The sequence below is a fragment of the Notamacropus eugenii genome, chromosome 3 (genome assembly GCF_028372415.1).
Source record: "Notamacropus eugenii isolate mMacEug1 chromosome 3, mMacEug1.pri_v2, whole genome shotgun sequence".
Classification (NCBI taxonomy): Eukaryota; Metazoa; Chordata; class Mammalia; order Diprotodontia; family Macropodidae; genus Notamacropus; species Notamacropus eugenii.
Window position 1 is genome coordinate 96,524,545 of NC_092874.1, and position 21,782 is coordinate 96,546,326.

General features: G+C 40.7%; 1 protein-coding gene across 5 annotated transcripts; it reads right to left on the reverse strand.

The window, feature by feature from the left end:
- Positions 1-690: 690 nt before the first annotated feature.
- LRRC61 (leucine rich repeat containing 61) lies at positions 691-16,216 on the reverse strand. 5 transcript variants are annotated; one of them, XM_072652322.1, is made up of 3 exons: positions 15,904-16,216; positions 14,496-14,573; positions 691-2,144 (listed from the first exon to the last, which is right to left on the reverse strand). In XM_072652322.1, the coding sequence occupies exon 3, from the start codon at positions 1,925-1,927 to the stop codon at positions 1,139-1,141; it is 789 nt and encodes a 262-aa protein (XP_072508423.1). In that variant the 5' UTR covers positions 1,928-2,144; positions 14,496-14,573; positions 15,904-16,216; the 3' UTR covers positions 691-1,138. The 5 variants fall into 5 exon arrangements, with proteins under 5 accessions (XP_072508423.1, XP_072508424.1, XP_072508427.1 ...); XM_072652323.1 differs by lacking the exon at positions 14,496-14,573 and having other exon boundaries at positions 15,904-16,194; XM_072652326.1 differs by lacking the exons at positions 14,496-14,573; positions 15,904-16,216 and adding an exon at positions 2,804-4,725.
- Positions 16,217-21,782: the final 5,566 nt, after the last annotated feature.

Consider the following 21,782-nt stretch of genomic DNA (forward strand, 5'->3'; position numbering starts at 1 on the left):
GCCAACCACTCCACCTAAATGTGTAGCAGGGGCCACAGCCTGGCTCTAGCTTAAAACCTCAATTCAGGAACTAAAGCTGGAGATGAGTAAATATAAGAAAACATACACCAGTATCAAAAATCATTATAGATATAGAGATCTCCCAAAAGAAGGAGTAATTCCAAAAAACAACAAGTAGTAATTTAAAGACAGAACTATACAAAATAGTAGATAATTATGCTCTCTGCTCTCCAGGTTACCTAAGTTTTAGCAGAATTTCAGAGAAGGTGAGCAGTAAGAGATTTCACTGGTTTCAGAAGAGTTCGAGGAGCTGTGGCTTAAGCTGAGCTTTAAAGGATGACTTTGGATAGGTAATTCTAAGGGGCAGCTAGGTGGTGCAGTGGATAGAGCACCAACCCTGGAGTCACAATTCAAATCCAGCCTCAGACATTAGCTATGCGACCCTGAGCAAATCACTTAACCCCAACTGCCTAAAAAAAGAAAAAAAATAAAGATAGGTAATTCTTCGAAAATCTTGGAAACTGAAGGCTCTCTCCATCACCTCCATCCCTTAACCTCTCTCTCCCAAGATGTGTAACCCTCTGTCTCAGAAACTTTAGAAGGTACAGTCAACTCCCTTCTTCCCCTCAGGTCTGTGTTATAAGCAGGCAAGCAGATAGGTATAAGGTACCAAGAAGACAGAGGAACTTCTTACCAGGACAGCATATTTTATTTTTCAAGAAGCCTTTACATATGCAGCCAGTACCCCATCACAACCCTCTATCTGGGGCCATGGGAGTGGGGAGGACAGAGAATCAGCTTAGGTGCAAGCACTTGCTCTTTTGGTATCAGTCTTGTGAGAGTGGGGTTGGGGAGGGGAGGCATAGGACACTCAGGAAGAGGCCTGGAATGCTTGGTTTCTCTATATAAACAGAAAGCAAGAGGATTCAAGTATAACATCTCCATAAGAATGAGGATCTAGATTTAATTTACCTTGAGAGAGTGTAGGAAACATAAATAAGGGGGACAAAACTAACTGGATATGATCCTGGGGGGCCAGTAATGAGGTTTGTGATCATATACATTCTTCAAAGCCTGGTGCACCTGGGAGACTCTCTTCTCCAGCCACTCCCCTCCCAACATAGGGGAATGGCTGGGCTTAGAAGACAAAGGAAGTTGTGTCCCCACTGGCAGGTCTAAGGGCCTCCTCTGCTTGGGCCAGACTATCATCGGCTTTCTGGCTCAGCTCCTGGCATTCTTGTACCGTGTCCTGGAACTGGCGGCATGCATCTTCCAGGATTGAGCTGCCCTGGACCTGTGGTGGCTTCCAGTAGCTGGGTTCCACCCATGGCTTGGCCTCACAGTGAGGAAGCAGAGAGACAGGCTCTGGGCTCCGGTGCAAGGATTTGTCAAGGTCTCGACACAGCTGGTAGAATTCACTGCCCTGACCCGATACTCGCTCCCCATCAATGACCTTTAGTCCAGGCAACAGCTCCCCCACTGCAGCCCTGTAGGAAGGGCTGTTGCAGAGTGGGTTGCTAAGCCGAGCCAAGGGGTCCTGAAGTCTCAGGTATTCCAGCCGCTGCAGTCCAGCCAGGCATTGCAGTTGGTCCACTCCAGCCAATAAGTTCCCAGCTACATTGAGACTCTGCAGGCTCTCACAAGAAGCCAGGGGTTCTAGCCCTGTCAGACGGTTGGCAGAGACATTAAGTACAGCTAGCTGCCGAAGGGAGGCCAGGGGTCCCAGGTGGGTGAGGGTATTACCGGATAAGTCCAACCACTCCAGCCCCAAACATTCACCTAGGCAGCCCAGGTCCACCAGCCCTAAACCACAAAGTTTCAGCAACAAGATGGACTCCAGAGAAAATTCACCTGACCAGGCTTTAAGCATCTGGGCTGTAATACGCACCCTATCACCTTCTCCAGCTCTCTCCCCATGGGGCTCCATGAGGGGTAGGTAGCAATGACCTGAAGCCTAAGAAGACTTCAGTTGTCTGGGGTCTGGTTATCCAGCGATGGGTGGGTGAACGGGGGAAAGTGTTAGTCAGTGGAGATCTGGCTTCATCCAAGGGTCAGCTCAGATAGTCGCTCCTCATGTACACTGTCCCTTGCATCAATAATCAACTTGATGTAGGCCAACTCCCAGGTAGTCTGTTTCCGGGTCCCTGGGGTAAGAAGACAATCAACATGTTATTGAAACCTACTACGGAAGCAACTTGGTGCGACAGAAAGAGCATTAGATGTGGTCAGAAGTTTCAAAACTCAACTCTGATGCTCGCTTGGACAAACCACATCCTCTCTGGGCTTTGGTTCTTATCTGCAAAATGGGAAAGAAAACTCTGCCACCTCACAGTTAGGATATGTTATGCAGGCTCTAAGTGCTACATGTGATTTTAGAAAATGGAGATCAATATGGGCTGAAATAGCTGATGTCTTGGGGGGAAGGGTACCTGGGGAAGAATATTTCAGGCTGGGAATAGAAAGAGCTAAAGGCAGGAGGAAAGAATAAATCATAGTATGAAAGGGAGAGATAAAAAAGAAGCTGACCTGGCTGGAGGGAAAAATATTCACTAAGGGTTGGATAAATTCAAATAGCTCTACTAAAAGAGACAAGTCCCAAACTGTTCCTTCAGTGCTGACTTATGGGCCACATTCCCTGCACATTGGGCCACACTCGGACTGAGCCCAAATAGGAATCCTCGGTTCAGCAGCGACCCCCTTATCCTGGTGACTTCATTAACCTTGGCAAGCCAGATGGGCCTCAAAGGCAGGTCAAAGAATCAGGAATGTCTTCAGAGGATGCTGGCTGGGAAGAGCCACTCACCCCAGGCGTTTTGGAATCTGCTGATCTTCAACTGCAGCCGCTTTGCAAGATGTGCTGCTATTAATTACAACAGTCACCACCTTGTGAGCCATACCAATCTCCATGGAAACCAGGCCCTCTGTCAAGGCAACCAGCTCCTCCCATACCAGCAAGGAACACATAAAGGGCTAGACACACCCAAATAACAGTATAGAATCTCAGAGGCAAAGGGCTGATAGGGATGTTAATGAAGATCTATAACTCTCTTTCCCTCACTGACAACACCACTGGCCTTAGTACACATGCTTACTCTATGAGTTCTTCAGCAAGACTCCACTAGCTGACCTACTCCCCTTACTTAAATCACCTTATAGCCCATGACAACAACACAACTCATACTAAACAGATTTAATCACTCTCTTGTGCACATGTTTCTCTCTCCATTCCTACATCTAATCTAAACAAACATTTGAGTTTGGTCTTTCTAAAGGGTCACCTCTTCCATGGAGTCTTTCCAGATTCATTCTACTAGCTCTCAATATCCTTAAAGGTAGTCTAATATTATTCGCCAACACTGTGAGGAAAAAGTCAGTTATACTTTAAAAGAAAGCTAAAACATAAAATAAGTGATTTCTTTTAACTGAAGACACAAGCCATACGAAACCATGTTACCACTCTTCAGTTTTTCCCTCACTCTCTATACATTTTTGGTTTATTGTGCCCTTGGAGTCATAAAAGTATTCGCCCTGGAAGGGATTTGAGAGATCACCCATCTCTATCTTTCATTTTACAGATGAGGAAGCTGAGGCACAGGGAGATGAGGTGATACATCCATGGTAATACAGCAAGTTAGTGTCAGGGGCAGACCTAGTCCAAAGCTCACTTCTCCTCCTTCAGGTCTGACCTGGCTAGTAGTTTATTTTCCTGAAAAAAATAATTGCTTCTCAGGAGGGTTTAACTAAGGAGCTTCAAGTCCTGTTGAAGGAGGTAAACTCCGTTACTGTCTTTAGGCCAGAAATGGAGTAGCTAAATTTGAATCTTAAGTAACTCCATCTTGGTTTTAAGTAAGTACAAAGTAAAAGGTTACAGTTTGCCAAGGAAGTACAAATACTGAACAGCGTTACAATAGGAGCAATATGCTCTCACTCCATGAAAGGCAAGACAGTTTTTTTTTTCTTAAAAGATATTGAGTTTGGATTGGCTCAGGATGTTGACATCACTGCATGGTCAGCTAAATACAAAGTCCGGAGGCTCTCCAGGGGCATTCTGCTGCTTAACTGGCAGATCCAGATGGGCAGCCTAGACAAGAGTTTCATTCATATGAGTCAACTTGAGGTTGCCTACCTTTGTTGAATATCTTTCTTTTGCAATGGCTAAATAAATCTCCTTTTTTAACTGCTGAATGACCAATGAGAGCTCGATTTTGCTCCAGATTTAAACCTAAAGTACCTGGGGACTGTCCTGAGTCCAGAACAGATGTGCATCTGCTAAAACATCCTGAACCTTTTATCTTGTTTTACTATTTCTTTGATATTTCTTTGTAGCAGTTAATTCTCTGAACTATATGTCACCTATATTGTTTATGCAGATATCTTGTGAGCTGCAGTTGTCTCTACCATATATTATTTATTTTAAAGTAGATGTTTCTTAACTGAGTTTGCTTTTTCTGCATTCTCATATATACCTATAGCTTGTTAGAGTAGTCCATCAGAAAAAAACAATGCTCAAAATGTGGTTGACTCTTGGGAATCCCTGATACCCTTTCAGGGAGTTCATAAGATCAAGAGTATTTTCATAATAATACTAAGATGTTTAAATTTCTGAATATTAATAGATGTAATTCACATAAACAAAAGCTCTTGGGGGTGTCCTCAATAATTTTAAGGAGTATAGTGGAGTACTAAGACAAAAAAGTTGAAAACCACCACAACAAACATTTCCTTTGATTGTTGTTTTTCCATACAAAAGAAGTCATATAGTAAAAATGTGTTTAAAAAATTTTTGCATACAAATTCATAAATATTGTTGTTATTACTGTTATTGTATTATTATTAAACATAATAATATAAAATATTATCATTACTATATTAATATTATTGTAACAGAGGGTTTCAGCAATCAACAAACCCTGGTTATTATTCCCATATTAGCTAAATGGTTAGTTCATGGTGCTATTAGGGCAGACAGAGCCATAGACTCAATTCTTGAATGGGCAAATTAGTTTTTGCACAGTCAAAGACTGGTAGCCCCAATTGTACCTAGATAGATTGGTACAAACCCATCTACCCCTAAAAAGCAACTTAAAAATACACATGCATTGATGGTTAAACAATAGTGCATCTCTGTATACAAAGAACAGTATTCTAGAAGGATCTAGGTAGCTGTATGACAAGGGGTAGAAGACTTTCCTTTTTGGAGCCTGTTTTATTTTCTGTAACAACTAAATAGTAATTGTTTCTCTTTTACCCAGGAACCCTGAGGGTCTTCCCCTCCCAGTTTGATTTTTTTTTTTTATTAAAGGGGCCATCCCTTTAGAAACTACCTAAAGAAACCTATTCATGGAATGGCACTCAAAGTGCGAATGTGATAAGACATTAGCCTGAAAGGGCCATCTTCAGTCATCTTGATGAATATCAGGCCACTGGACCCAGATGGCTCAAGAGAAGAAAGTGAGGCTGGTGATCTTGCACAGCCCTCCTTCACTCAAATCAAAGTCAGCTGCAAGTCAAGCCATCATCTTGATGTGATGGTCCTCCTTGAGAACAAAGGACAAACACAATAACAACTTTCTGTACAATGGAGACAATGATCAATGCAGAGATTACTTATTTCACACAAGATAATCCAAGGAAAAACAGTATGATGAAAAGTAAAAGTCTTCAAAACCTCTTGCTTCCTCATGTACAAAGTGAATGGATTGTCCCTTAAATCCCTTCTATTAGGGAACTTATACTTGGAGAACTGGTCTAGTTCCTTCACTAAGTCTCAGTTTTCCTACCTGAAGTACAGAGCCCACAATGGTATTTTTGTTCTGCCAGCAAGGGGAACAACTAACATCTGGAAGAATGAGCTATCTCATAACCACCTGAGATAAAGGCAGATACTCTGCAGAGCCATGGGTGGGTGGGTGTCCCTCATATTCCTAGGAAACCCTTCAGCCCCTTTCTTTTGACAGGATTTCCTTCCTGAATAGCCATCCATAGGAGAGGCAAGTCAGCCTAGCTGAAACAGCAATGAACCCTGAGTGAGAGAAAGGAGGAGACATGTTCCAGGCCAGGGATGGGGAACCTACAGCCTCAAGGTCACATGGGGCCCTCTAGGTCCTCAAGTGTGGCCCTTTGACTAAATCCAAACTTCACAGAACAATTCCCCTTAATAAAAGGATTTGTTCTGTAAAAATTGGACTTAGTCAAAAGGCCTCATCCAAGACCTAGAAGGCCATAAGTGGCCTTGAGGTCACAGGTGCCCCAACCCTTTTCTAGGCAATCAAGCCATCATCACTACCTTAACCATCATCTCCACTCAAACCCTGATGAAAACAGCCAAGATGCTAAACCCAAAAGCACTGGGAATAGCAGTGTTCCCCATGCCACCAGAACTGCTTCCTAACTAACCCCTCCAGCCACTATTGAGGGGAAAAGAGGCCCACCCAAAGAGAGGACAAGTGCAGGAGTCCTGGGTGTGGAGACTACCCTTAAACAACTGTGGGCTCTGCTTCGGGCCCAGCCACCACAGCCACTGTGGGAGGCAAGGCCTACCATCCCCAAATGCTAAAACAATCTCCCTCAGAACCTGATGGACATCAAGAGGCTTTGTAATAGAAATGCTTCCGGTCCATAAGTGAATATGATTTTATCAGAGGAAATGACATCAAAGAAGAGGCATTAATTACCAGTTGCTTAGCTGTGGCCTTGAAACCATGGGACCTTTTCCAACTGATTTGCAAATGAAATGTTCCATATGTGTTGTCTCCCCCTTACAATGTGAGCTCCTGGAGAGCAGTGTCTGACTTTTTTTATATGTGTCCCTAGAGTTCAGGACAGTACTTTGCAGAAAGGAAGAGAGGGTATGAGAAAGGGAGGGAGGCAGGGAAGGAGAGAAGGGGTGAGGGAAGGAGAGAAGGAGGGGAGGGAGGGAGGGAGGAAGGAAAGAAGGAAGGAAGGAAGGAAGGAAGGAAGGAAGGAAGTCATAGTGCCCTTGGGGAAAGGGCACTAAGAAAATGACATACGTATGATTATTGGTTTTAGAGTTGCAATGAGTTTTCGATATCATCTATCCTAGAGGTTCTCAGTGTTTTTTGGGGACTCCTGGGGGTTCCTAAAACCCTCCCAGGGGATCATCTGGGTCAAAACTATTTGCTGAATAATACAAAGGCCTTTTTTTCTAATATAAATATTGATAAATACAACCCACAAAATAAAAGCTCCTTGGGCAATTCTTCAATAATTTTTAAGTGTGAAGGCATCCAGAGACCAAAAAGCTTAAGAACTGTTGATCTAGAACAACCCCCTAATTACAGAAGAGATGCACTCATGAGGAAACTGGCCCAAGATCACATAGTAAGTAGTAAAGAGCAAAGCAGGTATTCAAACCCAGGTCTTCTGGTTCCAAATCCTATGTTCTTTCACTATGTCATGCTGTTGGTCACAGGCATTGAACATGGGTATACACACATGAATAAAAGCATAGACACACACCGCTTTCTATAAACTAAGTATCTGAGTAATTCTTAGGCCAATATTCAAAATATAAAATGAATCTGGCTCTATAATGAAAAAATAATACATGGCTTTGAGAAGACAGATACTGTGGGAATAGAATGGGTTGAAGGACTTGAAAGGTAGAGTCTGGCCCTATCAGCCCATTAGAACTCATTTAGTGTAGTGAGAAGAGCTCTGATTTGAGTGTGTCTAGTAGTGTTAAACCAACTCTGCCTTGAGTTCACTGTGACAACTAGAGGAAATCACTCCATCTTTCTCAGCTTTAGCTCTGTTTCTTCACATGTAAAATGAGGGAACTGACTGGATGATCCTTCAAACACATTTTAGCTCAGACAATCTATGAAAGAGGAAAGGGACATGCAACCCCAAGGCTATTTTTCTTAAGCTCTTAGTTAAATTGGGCAAGGATCAAGCTGTGAAGGCCTTTGGACCACCACCCCATCTCATTTTTCACCCCTTCTTTCCCCCTTTGTCTCCTACACCAGATGCCCCAAATCTCAGCATGCTATTCAGAGCTCCATACTTTGGCAGCCCATCTGGACTGATCTTCCTGAGAAATCTCCAACTTTCTGTCTTTCCTTAATTCACTCATCAAAATTTACCTGTCTAGTGATCCATCATTTTAGGGCTTCTCTCAGTTGAGTAATATAATTCACATTAACATGTGAATATTTTTTTCTGTTACTTCTTCCAGTTGAGGTCTTTCCAATTTAACAGGCCTCATAAAACACTAGTATCTTAACCTGTTGTCTTATTTCACTCTATTAGATGCTTTCCTTTCAGGCTGCACTGTGGGGTAGCAAAAAAAGCACTTGATTTGGAACTGACCCTTGAGTTTAAATACTGGGTCCCTCTCCACGAGTTGGGGAGCAAGTCTTTTTTCTTAACTCCAGTATTCTCATCAGTAAAGACAGGGATAGCCCTTGTCCTTCCTGCTTCTCGTGGTCGTTTTGGCGGGAGTGCTCTATGATCTTCTCTGTCTATTTTGCTAATTTCATTTATATTTGTCATATTCTGTCCCTCCTCATTAAGCTACAAGCTCCCTGATATCAAGAACTACATTTCATTCATTTGTGTAGTTCCTTGTACACAGTAGGAAACAGTAAAAACTCTTTAGATTCAATTGACCATGATGGAATGAATCTTATGGGGCAGGTTGATGGAGGAGATACTGTGGGAATGAGGGTAGCCCCCAATGCATACTACTTAGCTACACTCAACAATCTGAGCATAATCCTTTGCAACTCTGTGGGTCCATGAAGACAGTAATGGGTAAATATAGCCTTAAAGATTTTTAGGTCAGGGTTACATATTTTCCCTTCCCTTTTAAACTGGTACATTTTAGCATCCTTTCTAGAAGACTTGAAAGTAATTTTGAGAAATGTTTTGTTGGCCTGCACCTATTTTTCTTATCATGCAAAGGACCTTCCTTCTCTATAAAACACCTCTTATACGATGTTGAAATGGCTTGGTAGGTATATGCTTGAAAAAAAGCATAATGTAAGATGTCGACTCTGATCCTATGAAATAATAATAATCACACAAGAATGAACAAACATTTTTACTCACATATGGAAAATGAAATTGTAATTTTTAAATGACTGAAAAGAAAACTGACAGTTTTCTGATTGAGCATGGAGATCTTCCAGGGGTCTGAAAGCCGTCCCAAATTTTCATCAAATGGGCATAAAATTCTAGCTGTGTCCCCACCAGAGGGCACGACTCTCAGAGACTTCAGGTCTCAGAGGGTGTAGAAATGGGTGTGTGTGTGAGTGGAATGGGACTAGAATGGTGAATGCTCTGAGCTCTCTGGATTAGCAGGAGTAGATGAACAGTTTCCACATCCTCTAGTCTCTCCAGGCCCTAAACACTTAGGCTAGCTAAAGAAAACAGGGCTAGCAAAGACCTTCTTTTCCAATTGACTACTGCCATCCCCAGGGTCATGGTCAAAGCAAAAAGATCAAGGATGGTGGGCCACTGTTGGAAAAGTTCTCTAGCTTGTTCTTTGAAAAGCTTAATGCTCTCCATCTTCAGGGAAAGTCACTGGTCTAGGATGACAGGGTTGTTTTGGAAGTCAAATATGTATTCAGTCAAATAGGCTCTAGAGCAAGGGTGGGGAACCTGTGGCCTTGAGGCCACATGTGGCCCTCTAGGTCCTCAAGTGCAGCCCTTTGACTGAAACCAAAGGCATCAGGCTGCAGGTTCTCCACCCCTATTCTAGAGGGTGGGTAAGGCAAGCAAATGATGGCTAGCTGGGCCAGGGTTGGTTAGACACTACACTTTTCCTAGTAGTATGGAAAGCTAATGGAAGTGGTGGTAGAGAGCTGCAGGGCTAAGCTCTCTGAGAAAAGCACAGCAGAAAGGATCTCCCCATTTTCCTGAGCCTCAAAATGCAAAAAGATCTTCAGGAAGATGTACAGATAGCACATTTGTGGCAGCACCTGGCTCACAGCCCTGGGCTGAGTGCTACCATCTTACAGGGCCAGAGGAGCCTCACTAGGCTTTCTGTAAGGCTCCAAAATCCTGGTGACAGGTCCCCCAGATTCTTCAAGCTGATGCTTTTTGTCATAGTTACAGGGATAGTGCTTCTGTTCTACAAGTCATTCTAATATGAGAAAGGTGGAGTCCTAGGGGGCTGTGTCTCTCAGCCATGGGTGTCAGGGTGGGAGGCTACACTGATCTTATATTTAGGACAACAGCCTCTGGGCTTCTTTTGAGTCACAAAAATGACCTGGGTTAAACCAATGACAATCTGGATACTGTGTTGGTTATGGAGAAAACTTCCCAATAACGTATTGAAGCAATTGCTTTAACTGAGTCTAATACTCTCTGCTTCTTATAGAATTCATTTCTTTCTTTGACATCTTGACTCTAAAAAAGATGGTTGAATAGTAGAGAAGGGGCCCAGAAAGCAGAAAAATTTTGAAGAAAAGACTCTCTCTGATATCTGCTCAAATTTGTCCCAACTGGGATTATACTTGAGAATAGAGAAAATAGGCCAATGATGATACGAAGGATTCAGAAGACCAAAAAGCAGAAAATATGTGGAAGAAAAGAGGTAACTACAGGAGAGCCAGCAGATATGCCATGCTCAAGACAAAACCTCGAAGATGAGGAACCAAAACTTTCCCATGGCAAAAGCCCTAGTAATATTATACACTATTCTTTTCTGCACAAAACAAACTGGTTGAGAGCAAAAAGTAGTGACTCCTCAACTCCAAAGCCTCCTCTGCCCTCAACCCAGTCCGGGTGGTTTTTATGGGTTTGGTTTTATTTTTTGGCCTAACAGGAGCTGCTGGAGATGAACTATTCTACTCAGCATTCTGATCTTCCATACTGCTTCCTGCAATTGTTCTTATAACTGATCTCAGGCCTAAAGGATAATCAGGTCATCAAGGGTAGGTGATCTTCCAAGAATCCTCCTCAAGGTAGAACAGAACCAGAAGAGAAGCAGACAAAAAGGGCCTCTAGTGGAAGCCAGCACAATCGCTCAAATGCCAAAGGACTAGAAGGTGCAAACTGGAACAAGTGGACCTATGGTGTAAGATGGTAAGATGAAAATTCCAACAGGCTTTCCCTGATTCTGAATCTTCTGGAGCTGGATCAGACAAGTGTCTGCATAAAAATATAGTCAATTCAAAGTTTGTCATGCTAGTTGGGAAGTCATATGATGAAGTTAATCCAAAATCATTGCTATTCAGTAACATAATTCACCATGTGACTTCTTTACTGCTAATCTGCCTGTTTAGTTACATCAGTCTTTGGTTAATGATAAAATAAGTTTGCATTTCAAGGAGAGACTACAGCAGTGCAAGAAGAAAGCCCACAATTAAAAATACGATCCATAAAATGCATTTTTAAAACCCCTAAAGTTTTTTTTTAGGACTGATATAGAGTCCTAACTAAGCTACTGACTCAAGTTCAGGGCTCTACACAATAAGAAGAATTAGGATAATTTGAGAAAGAAATGAGATGAGAGAAACAAATATAACAAAAGGATATATAAATAGCAAAGAAACTGGTATTATTTGACTTGTAAAAGAGAAGATCTCAGATCAATTACGTGAAAAGAAGACAAAATTGTACAGTGGAAAGAACATGATGTATGAGTCAGAAGACCTTAGCTCAAATCCTAACACTACTATTTACTACCTGAGTGACTTTGAACAAGTTACTTGATACCTCCAGGTTTCAGTTTCCTCAATCTATCAAAAGGTGCTTGACACGATTCTTTCTTGAATCACTTTCAATTCTGAACTTTACAAGCCTAACTCTCATTTCAGGGAAGATGATAATCGGCTATTCTCCATCTCCTTTGAAATGGAAAAAAAAATGTATTGAAGTTGTAGCAAGAGTGATTGAAGTAAAATATAATGAAGTACTTCCCAACATGGGAAACTGCCAAAAATTGAAATACATTACTACTTCAGCAGGTGTCCGAATCATCCTCTATGGATGTCTACATGGTTAAGATGGCTGCTGTGCAATGTATTTCTATCAGTAGGAAAGAGGATGGACTAGATGATCTTTATTTTGAGGGTCTTGGAAGGGAAAGATCCAGTAAAATACTTTCAAGTCTGTCCCTATCCCTAGCCAATACCTATCAAGTCTTTGAGGTTCTCATTAAAATAATAAGTGTTTGTTTAAATGCCTGTTCCTCAGTGAATCTTTTTCTATTCCCCTGTAGTGTGGTGTATCAGAAAGAACAATGAAATTACAGTCAGAGAATTAAGGTTCAAATCTCAATTCTGCTGCTTTCAATCTGTGACCATGAACAAACTGTAAAATAAAGACTGAACTAAAAGGCCTTAAGTTCCCTAAATTTAAATTGTGATCCCATGAATTTTATATTTGTGAGCCCATGAATCAGTAGTGATCTCTTTATGCTACTGGCATTTATAACACTCTGGTAATATGTATCAAACATTGTTTCTCTTCTATTTTATACTACAATTACTTGACTTATCTCCCCTCCTAATAGTTCACATTTATATAGAGGCTCTACACTTCACAAATCATTTTCCTCATATCCTATGAGGTAAGTTGTTTAAATATTATTATTACTATTGATGAGTAACAGGCTCAAAAAGGTGAACTGGTCACAAAGTCAGGGACATGGTCACAGAGTTAGGAGTCTCTAAGTTCCCTGAGAACAGAGAGTAAGTCAGTTACTTCAGAATCATGACCAATACCTAGCATGGTCCCCTGCATGCAATATACACTTGACTATTTGTTGAACTCAAGTGTATAATGTAATAAAAGCATTAATCTCTGTGTTTGCAGGAGGTGGGATACAAAAAACCCAGTGTAATAAAAAGTATTTTCCTCTGGGTTCATAGGAGGTGGGATACCAAAAAAACCCTACAAAAAGCCTTGTTCCTACTCAAGAGGGATGCCAGAATATAAGAGCTGGAAAGGATTTTAGGAGTTATCTAGTCTAGACTCTTCATTTTACAGATGAGAAAACTGAGGCCAGGAGAGATTAGTCAAATTACTCAAGGTCACACAGTAGGTAACAGAGCTAGGACTAGAATCCAATCCTCTAGACTTCAAGTCCAGTGCTTTCCCTCCTATATCATTACCAAATACAACCTAAAGGAAGTTTTTGATTTAAATTAAAAACTACCGGTCAACTACTGAGACTTTCTCACTTAGCACAGAGGAATAGGAGAGGATCCTTTTAGGCTGGGTTAGGGTCTCGGTTACCATCCCAAACCTGTATTCTAGGACCATGTTATGTTCATTTGCCACAGTCAGGCCCCTTTTTGTGAATTCTCCTGTTTAAACTCCTCCATCAGCAGTCATGTGAAATGTAAATATGTTTCTCCTATGTAAGCTGTATTTCAGTATTTACATATTCTGTTTGCACCATATTTATTAGTGGTTCATTTGTAATTGTTTTATGCTTAGTATCCCTTTCTACATGAGTGAGCATGGAATAAATGTTGGCCTCTTTGACTTTTGTCTCAGCTCTCCCTACTTAGTAACTGCTTGTTGTCACACTCCCAAACTTTCAAGACCCCAGTGCTAGTTTCCAACAGAAAAAAAGGGAATCTAGACTAAACAATTAGAGCATCCCATCTGAGGCATAAAGCCCCCCTTTAATGTTTGACAAATGGTCTTACAGCATCCACCTGAAGACATCTTTAGTGCACAGGGCATTTGGGAGACAGATTGTATGTTTTGTGACATCTTGGTTTGCATCTCTCTTTGGCCAATTTTTATAGAAAGCTTTCAACTCTACAAAGCAACTTTCCTGGAGTCATAATTTTATGAAGTAGATAGTATGAGTATTTTTGTTCCATTTTGCAAATAAGGAAACTGAGGTCAGGTAACTTGTCCACGGACAAACTGCTAGTATGAGAGATAGGATTCAAACCCACGTCTCCAAAATCCAAATTCACAGCTATATAAGAGTGAGTCCTACCCACAAAGGGAAGAGCTTATGGAGAAAAGAAGAGGAAAGATGACTGGAGTATTAAGTGCATTCACATACACATGTATAACAGGATGAGGTAAAAATAACTACAGTTAATATTTTCCCCATATGAGAAGTTGCCTTTTATAAGGGAAAAATAAGCAAGGGAAAATGGCTAAAATCACAAAAATCATGTATAACTTGTTGTTGTATTAAAACTTTATTTTACTTTCAAATATGAACCAACTACATCACGCTGTTTTTTAACCACATCCTGATATTTACATAACAAAGAATATGTGCAATATATGTGTACATATATGTCTGTGTGTATATATCTTTAACAATTGTTTAACTAGAGTTTAGTATAGTACCTGGCACATAAGCGAGTGTTTAATAAATATTTATGGACTGACAACAGATGTCAAACATTCAAAACCTTCTCAGAGTTTATTGAGTTTTGTTCATTCATATCTTTCTCTGAAGAAACATGCTTTCATCACATTAGTCCTACCAATATTGTACTTGGGCTCTTCATCTGAGGCCTCTAGCTCCCTCAACATTCCTGGCTTACCTGGTTTTCTGCAAAATTCACTCTTCACCCACTTTGTCTTTCCAGTACTAACAGCTTAATAGGATATCTTTCATGTAACTGTTATAAGGAATGAGGGAAAAGAAAAAACAATCGCTTTAGAGTCAGATAACAAATAACATCCTGATTCAACTACTTATTAGCTATGTAACCTCAGATAAATCTCCTCACTAAATTTCCTAATCTGTAAAATAAGGAAGCTGTACTAGATAAACTAGTATCTATTCAAACTTAAAATCTCATGAATTGTAAGCCTTACAGTGTTCAAGGGCTCAACATAGACAAGAGCGTTTATAGATATCCCACTTACACGTGATATGTTTTGTTATTTAAGTACATATTCTTGATGTGTAGTTCATGGAAGCACTATAGCAGTGGGAAAAGACATTAAACCAGCAATGCAGAGTTTTTGTTTTCACGCTAGAAAATGCTTTGTAAACTCAAGAACCTCTACAAATGTGAGCTATTAGCAGGGGAGATATGTAATTGTAGTATAAAAACTTGTTTTTGTCCTACCTCTGCCACACCCTTCCTGTGTGATCCTGAGCAAGTCATACAGTATTAAGAATCAGAGAGACCTTGGGACCAGGGGTGGAGAATCTGCAGCCTTAGGGCCACATGTGGCTGCCTAGGTCCTTAAGTGCAGCCTTAAGACTGAATCCAAATAAAACTGTAATATTTGGATTCAGTCAAAAGGCTGCATTTAAGGACCTAGAAGGTCACAGGTTCCCCACCCCTGTGTCCAGACCAACCTCTTAGAACAATCAGGAATCCACCACTATAATCCTGGTTATCCACCCTTTCCTTGAATAGTTCCAGTGAGGCATCCCTACACTTCAAAGGTAGATGCGGAATCTCCTAGATACATGAGTGTGTTCGTCTGTGTATATATGGACAGCATTCTGCAATCCTTAAGGTGCTACATAAAAAGTAGCACTTACGTAGTTATTTTACTTATGTAGCAAATAACATTATATATTATTCATTATTGTTACCATTATATATTACCTGGAAGGCACTCCAAACCCCACTGAAAATAACCCCTTTGTTTTACAGATTAGGAAACCAAGTCCCTGAGAGGTTGCCCAAGGTCACCCGGGTGGCCTTCACTTACCCACAGCTGGGCGGGGTGGGGATGGTGCTGGCCTGCACCGTGACAATGTTTCCCCCGGCCTAAGAAGCTCGTGTAAAGCTAAGGCTCTGCCTGGATGGGCAGGGCACACCCCATTTGGGCAACCCGGCTTTAAACCACCTCCCCGGTCCCTCACCCCGGGCAGCGAAAGGGAGTCGAGAAGAAATGATGCACAAGCGCCCGCCCCGCTTCCCCTGACCGTGACCCAGACCCTGACCCTGACTCTAAACTAAGCCCTGCCTCTCCAGAGGCCCTTACCCGGCTCCCTGGAAAAAGGAAACGAACAACCTCCAACGCAGTCGGTCCCAGAGGCCCGCCAAACCTGGGCCGCAGCTCACGGCCCACTTTCCCGTCCGGATGCGCTCCAGGGACTCAGCCTCCGGGACGAGCCAATGGCGAGGCTCGGAGGGAGCCGTAGAACTGGACCGGCTCATCGGGATGTGACTGAGGGGGAGCCCAGTCACCACTCAGAGATGCGGGCAGGGTTGTCAAGTAGAATGATATCCTGCAGAGGGCGGAAAATCGTGCGTCCACGACTTCTCCTCCGCCGAAAAAATAAACAGGATGATACAGTCCAAGGGAAGATTCCCCCCCGCCCCATCCCGTTATCTTGCTGTGCTCCTGTAGCACATGCTCTTATTCTCCTGTTTCCCCCAGCCATAGGTCTTAAGCATCTCCCATGTGAGTGAGGCTATTTTAGGTAGTCTGGGCATGCACCAAAGCCCAGTTTGACAAGACGCATTTGAAAGTGGACTATAAAAAGTTCTATGATTTCCATTTCATACAGCTTACTTTTCTTTTAAAAAACGTATATAATAAATATTACACATTGTTTTCAAAACCACTCTGCTTATCTGTGCTTCCTTCTGTGAATTTTTGACTGTCTTAATGACCCTCCATCTTGTATCAAACATATAGAATATGTTTGTTAGCCTCCCCTAATATCCCCTAATGTATCAATATTAGGATAGTTTTCTTAATATTGAACCAGCCCTGCATTCCTGGTATAAATCCTACCTGATCATAATGTATTATTCCCGTGATAAATTGCTGTATTCTATTTGCTAATGTCTTATTTAAAATTTTTGCATCTATATTCATGAGAGAAATTGGTCTATAATTTTCTTTCTCTGTTTTGGCTCTTCCTTGTTTAGATGTCAGAACCATATTTGTATCATAAAAAGAATTTGGTAGGACTCCACCAATTCTCCCAGATAGTCTATATAGTAGTGGAATTAACTGTTGTTTAAATGTTTGATAGAATTCACTTGTAAATCCATCAGACCCTGAAGATTTTTTCCTAGGGAGTTCATTGATGGATTGTTCAATTTCTTTTTCTGAGATGGAGTTACATCAACTTCCTCTTCTGTTAATCTGGGGAATTTATATTTTTTAAAATAATCATCCATCTCATTTAGATTGTCAGATTTATGGGCATACAATTGGGCAAAGTAACTTCTAATTATTGTTTTAATTTCCTCCTCACTGGAGGTGAGTTCACCCTTTTCATTTTTGATATTGGTAATTTGATTTTATTCTTTCTTTTAAATCAAATTAACCAAAGGTTTATCAATTTTGTTGGTTTTTTCATAAAGCTAACTATTAGTTTTATTTATTAGTTCAATAGTTTTCTTAATTTCAATTTTATTAATCTATCCTTTGGTTTTCAGTATTTCTAATTTGGTATTTACTTGGGAGTTTTCAATTTGTTCTTTTTTCTAGCTTTTTCAGCTGCATGCCCGATTCATTGATCTCTTCTTTCTCTATTTTATTCATGTAGGCATTCAAAAATATAAAACTTCCCCTAAGAACGGCTTTTGCAGTATTCCATAAGATTTAGTAGTTTGTCTCATTGTTGTCATTCTCTTGAATGAAGTTGTTGATTGTTCCTATGATTTGTTGTTTAACCCACTCTTTCTTTAGGATTAGATTATTTAGTTTTTGGTTTATCTTTCAATGGTCTTTTACTACATATAATTTTTATTGCATTATAATCTGAGAAGGATGTATTGACTATCTCTCCTTTCTACACTGGATTGTGAGGTTATTATGCCCTAGTACATGGTCAATTTTTATACATGTGTCATGCACTGCTGAGAAAAAGGCATATTCCTTTCTATGCTCATTCAATTTTCTCCAGAGATCTGTCATATCTACCTTATCTACAATTTTATTCACCTCCTTCCCTTCTTTCTTGTTTATTTTGAGGTTAGATTTATTAAGTTCAGAGAGGAGGAGGTTAAGGTCCCCTACTAGTATAGTTTTGCTTTCTATTTCTTCCTGTAACTCCCTTAACTTCTCCTCTAAGAATTTGGATGCTGTATCACTTGGAGCATATATGTTTGGTAATGATATTGCTTCATTGTCTATGGTGCCTTTTAGCAGGATATAGTTTCCTTCCTTATATCTTTTGATTAGATCTACTTTTGCTTTTGCTTTGTCTGACTTTAGGATTGCTACCCCTGCTTTTTTTTTAGATCAGTTGAAGCACAATATATTCTGCTCCAACCTTTTACTTTTACCCTGTGTGTATCCCCCCCCACTTCAAATATGTTTCTTGTAAACAACATATTGTTGGATTATGTTTTTCAATCCATTCTGCTATCCATATCCATTTTATGGGAGAGTTCATCCCATTCACATTCACAGTTATGATTACCATCTGTGTCTTTCCCTACATCCTCTTTCTCCCTATTTATGCTTTTAGTTCTCCCTTCTCCCTTCCCTTTCACAATAGAGTTTTAATTTTTGACCACCACCTCCTGCAGTCTTCCATCCCTTTGTTCAGCCCCCCTCCCTTTTACTCCCCTTTTCCTTTGCTACTTCTTCCCTTCCTTTTAGCCTCCCCTCCCTTTTCTTTCCCCTTTCCCCTTCTACTACCTATAGAGCTAGTTAGATTTCTATATTTAACTGAGTTTGTTGTTCCCTCCTTAAACCAAATCAGATCTCAAACAATGTTCATCTCCCTCCCCTCTTTCCCTCTACTATAATATGTTTTTGTGCCTCTTCCTGTGATGTAATTTACCTTTTTCTGACTCCTCCTTTTCACATCTCTTGTTACAATCCCTTCTTACCCTTAAATCACATTTTTGTCATCACATCATTCACTTTATACCCACTCCCTCTGTCTATGTATATCCCTTTTATATATCATAATAAATATACAATTCTCAAGATTATCAAGTATCATCTTCCCTTATAGAGATGTAAACAGTTTGCCCATATTGAGTAACAAGATTTTCCCTCCATTTACCTTTTTATGTCTCTCTTGAGACTTATGTTTGAAGATCAAATTTTTTATTGAGCTCTGGCCTTTGCATCAAGTAGGTCTGAAAATCCCTTATTTCATTGAATGTCCATCTCCTTGCCTGAAATATTATGTTCAACTTTGCTCGGTAATTGATCCTTGGTGGTAGACCCAGTTCTTTGCCTTACAGAATATCATATTTCAATTCCTTCAATCTTTTCATGTAGAAGTTGCAAGGTCCTGTGTGATCCTGACTGTAGCTCCTCGATATTTGAATTGTTTCTTTCTGGCTGCCTGCAATATTTTCTCCTTCACTTGATAGTTCCGTAATTTGGCAACAATATTCCTTGGTGTTTTTAGTTTGGGATCCCTTTCAGGAGATAAACAGTGGGTTCTTTCAATGACTTTTTTGTCCTCTGGATCTAGGACTTCTGGGCAGTTTTTCTTGATGATTTCTTGGAAGATATTGTCCAGGGTCTTTTCTTTTCATCATGGCTTTCTGGTCGACCAATAATTTTTAGATTTTTCTGTCCTGAATCTATTTTCCAGATCAGTTGTTTTTCCTATTAGATGTTTTACATTTTTTCTATCTTTTCATTCTTTAAATTCTGCTTGACTGATTCTTGATGTCTCATAGAGTCATTAGCTTCTACTTGTCCAATTTTAACTTTTATCAAATTGTTTTCTTCAGTTAACTTTTGCATCTCCTTTTCCATCTGTCCAATTGTTCCTTTAAATTCTCCAGTTAGGTTTTGTACTTCCTTTTCCATTTGTCCAATTTTCCTTTTTAAGGAACTGTTCTCTTCAGTGAATTCTTTTCTCATATTTTTAAAATCATTGGCCAGTTTTTCTTCTATTTTAAAATCCTTTTTCATCTCTTTGAAGAATGTTCTTTGCACTTGAGACCAGTTCATTTTTACTTCTGAAGTTTCAGATGGTAGTACAGTCTCAATGCTGACCTCTTTGGTCCTTTTTGGAACTTGTTTTGGTCCTTGTCCCCATAGAAAGATTCTAAGGTCTTTTCTTTCTAGGTTTGCTACTTACTCATGATGATCACCCTTTTCCTGGCTTTTAAAGTAGATCTCTGTTTCTGGGGAACAAGGGGCTCTGTCCCACAGTTCTTATGCCTAGAACTTAAGGCTTTTTGTGTTGTGGCCTCTGGTTCTTTCTGCTAGATTCTAAAATGCTGCCGCTTGCCTGCTACTGAGCTGCTCATGTTTGAAAGCAGAGGCCACGTGAAGTCTTTCTGGGCTTCCCTGGAGTTACCCTGAAGCTAGCTGCATTAAGTGTGGCAGAGGGGTGGTCTGGCCACAAGAGGTCTCCTCTGCTGAGCTACAGCATAGTCAATCTCAGTGGTTGATGATTCTGTCTGTGGTAGTGTCTTTCCAATTCCCCTGGGGTGCTGAGGCATGTCTGTGGTCCTGGTGGTGGTTCTTGCAGGCTCTACCCACCTGGGGCTCAGGATCTCCTCCTGATTTGCTGAGAACTGCACTGGTCCCCTTCAGCCACAGTAAAAGGGACCCCCCTTTGTGATTTTCCTATCCTCACAGACTAAGAGATAGTTTGCCCCTTCCGCTGATCCCACTGTTCCAAGATTTTTCCTGAGGAAATATATTATGGGTTTTTCAAAATAAACAAGGGGAGGGGTATAGCATTTACTGATCACTCCACCATCTTGGCTCCCAGAAGTACTACATGTATGCTTTTCACCAGTAAATATGGGCAGAATTGTTTCTATTGGAAAGTAGCTGTCATGCTGAGATTGTACATCCTGAGTACTCAGCCAGTGAGGAAATGGATAAGGAGGTGGGGGGTGAGGGACTTGCTTAGAGCTATAAAAATCTACTACTTGTGGCTAGCTAGCACACTTCCCAGACTACTGCTACTTGAGAGGCCAGGTACTGTACCCTTTTTCCAGAAAAAAGAATTAAAAAGCCCTTGCTGTACTCAAAAACTAACTCCAGCATTATTTGGGTGGTCATCTGTCCCACACAGGGATAATAACAGTCCTATCTAATAGTCACTATCTTTTAGTGAGAATTGAGATAATATTTGTAAAGTTTTATAAATCTTGAATCTAGCTTAAGTGCTAGCTAATGTTATTGTTATTTGTAATATCTTGCTTCATTTCTTCTAGGTATTCACATAGTTCTTGCAGAAAATTCTTTTTTTAAAAAAATTTGATTCTCTGTTTGCAGTATTATAAGGTTACTTGCTCATACTTCCAGAGGATCTCTAGATCTACAGTAATTTTTTATACTGATCAGTGTCTTCTTTGATTTACTCAACTCCAACTTTAGTTCCTGAAATGAGAATTTGTGCTATGTCCAGGCTAACCCTGCTACCGCACTGTTGGGTCAAGCAGATTAGTCTTATCCTAGTTCCCTTGAGTTTTTGTACTGACCTCCATTTCCCATGATGAGCCCCACACCCTGGATTTTTTAGCCCCATCTGGAATCTCAACACCTGTATAGAGCATTAGGGATCTCAAAGCCCCTAGATCTGGGTTGTCCATGTTTGAGCACTGAAACAGTATGATCACTGCTGCCCACTGCTGCTCCCTAGGACTTCCAAGATTCCTTTCCTGGAGTTTTTTGACAAACTTGAAGTTTTATGAACAACCTTTGTTGTTGTGTTTGTCCTTCATTCTCAAAAAGGACCATGGCGTCAAGATAATGACATGGCATGCAGTTGACTTTGTTTTAAATGAGGGAGGGCTGTGCAAGGTCACCAACCTCACTCTCTTCTCCTGAGCCATCTAGGTTCGGTGGCCTAATATTCATCAGGATGACTGGACATGTCCAGAATGCAATGTGAGACCCTGGCCCTTTCAGGCTAAAGTCTTGTCACATTCTCATTTTAAGTGAGATACACTCATTCCATGAATAGG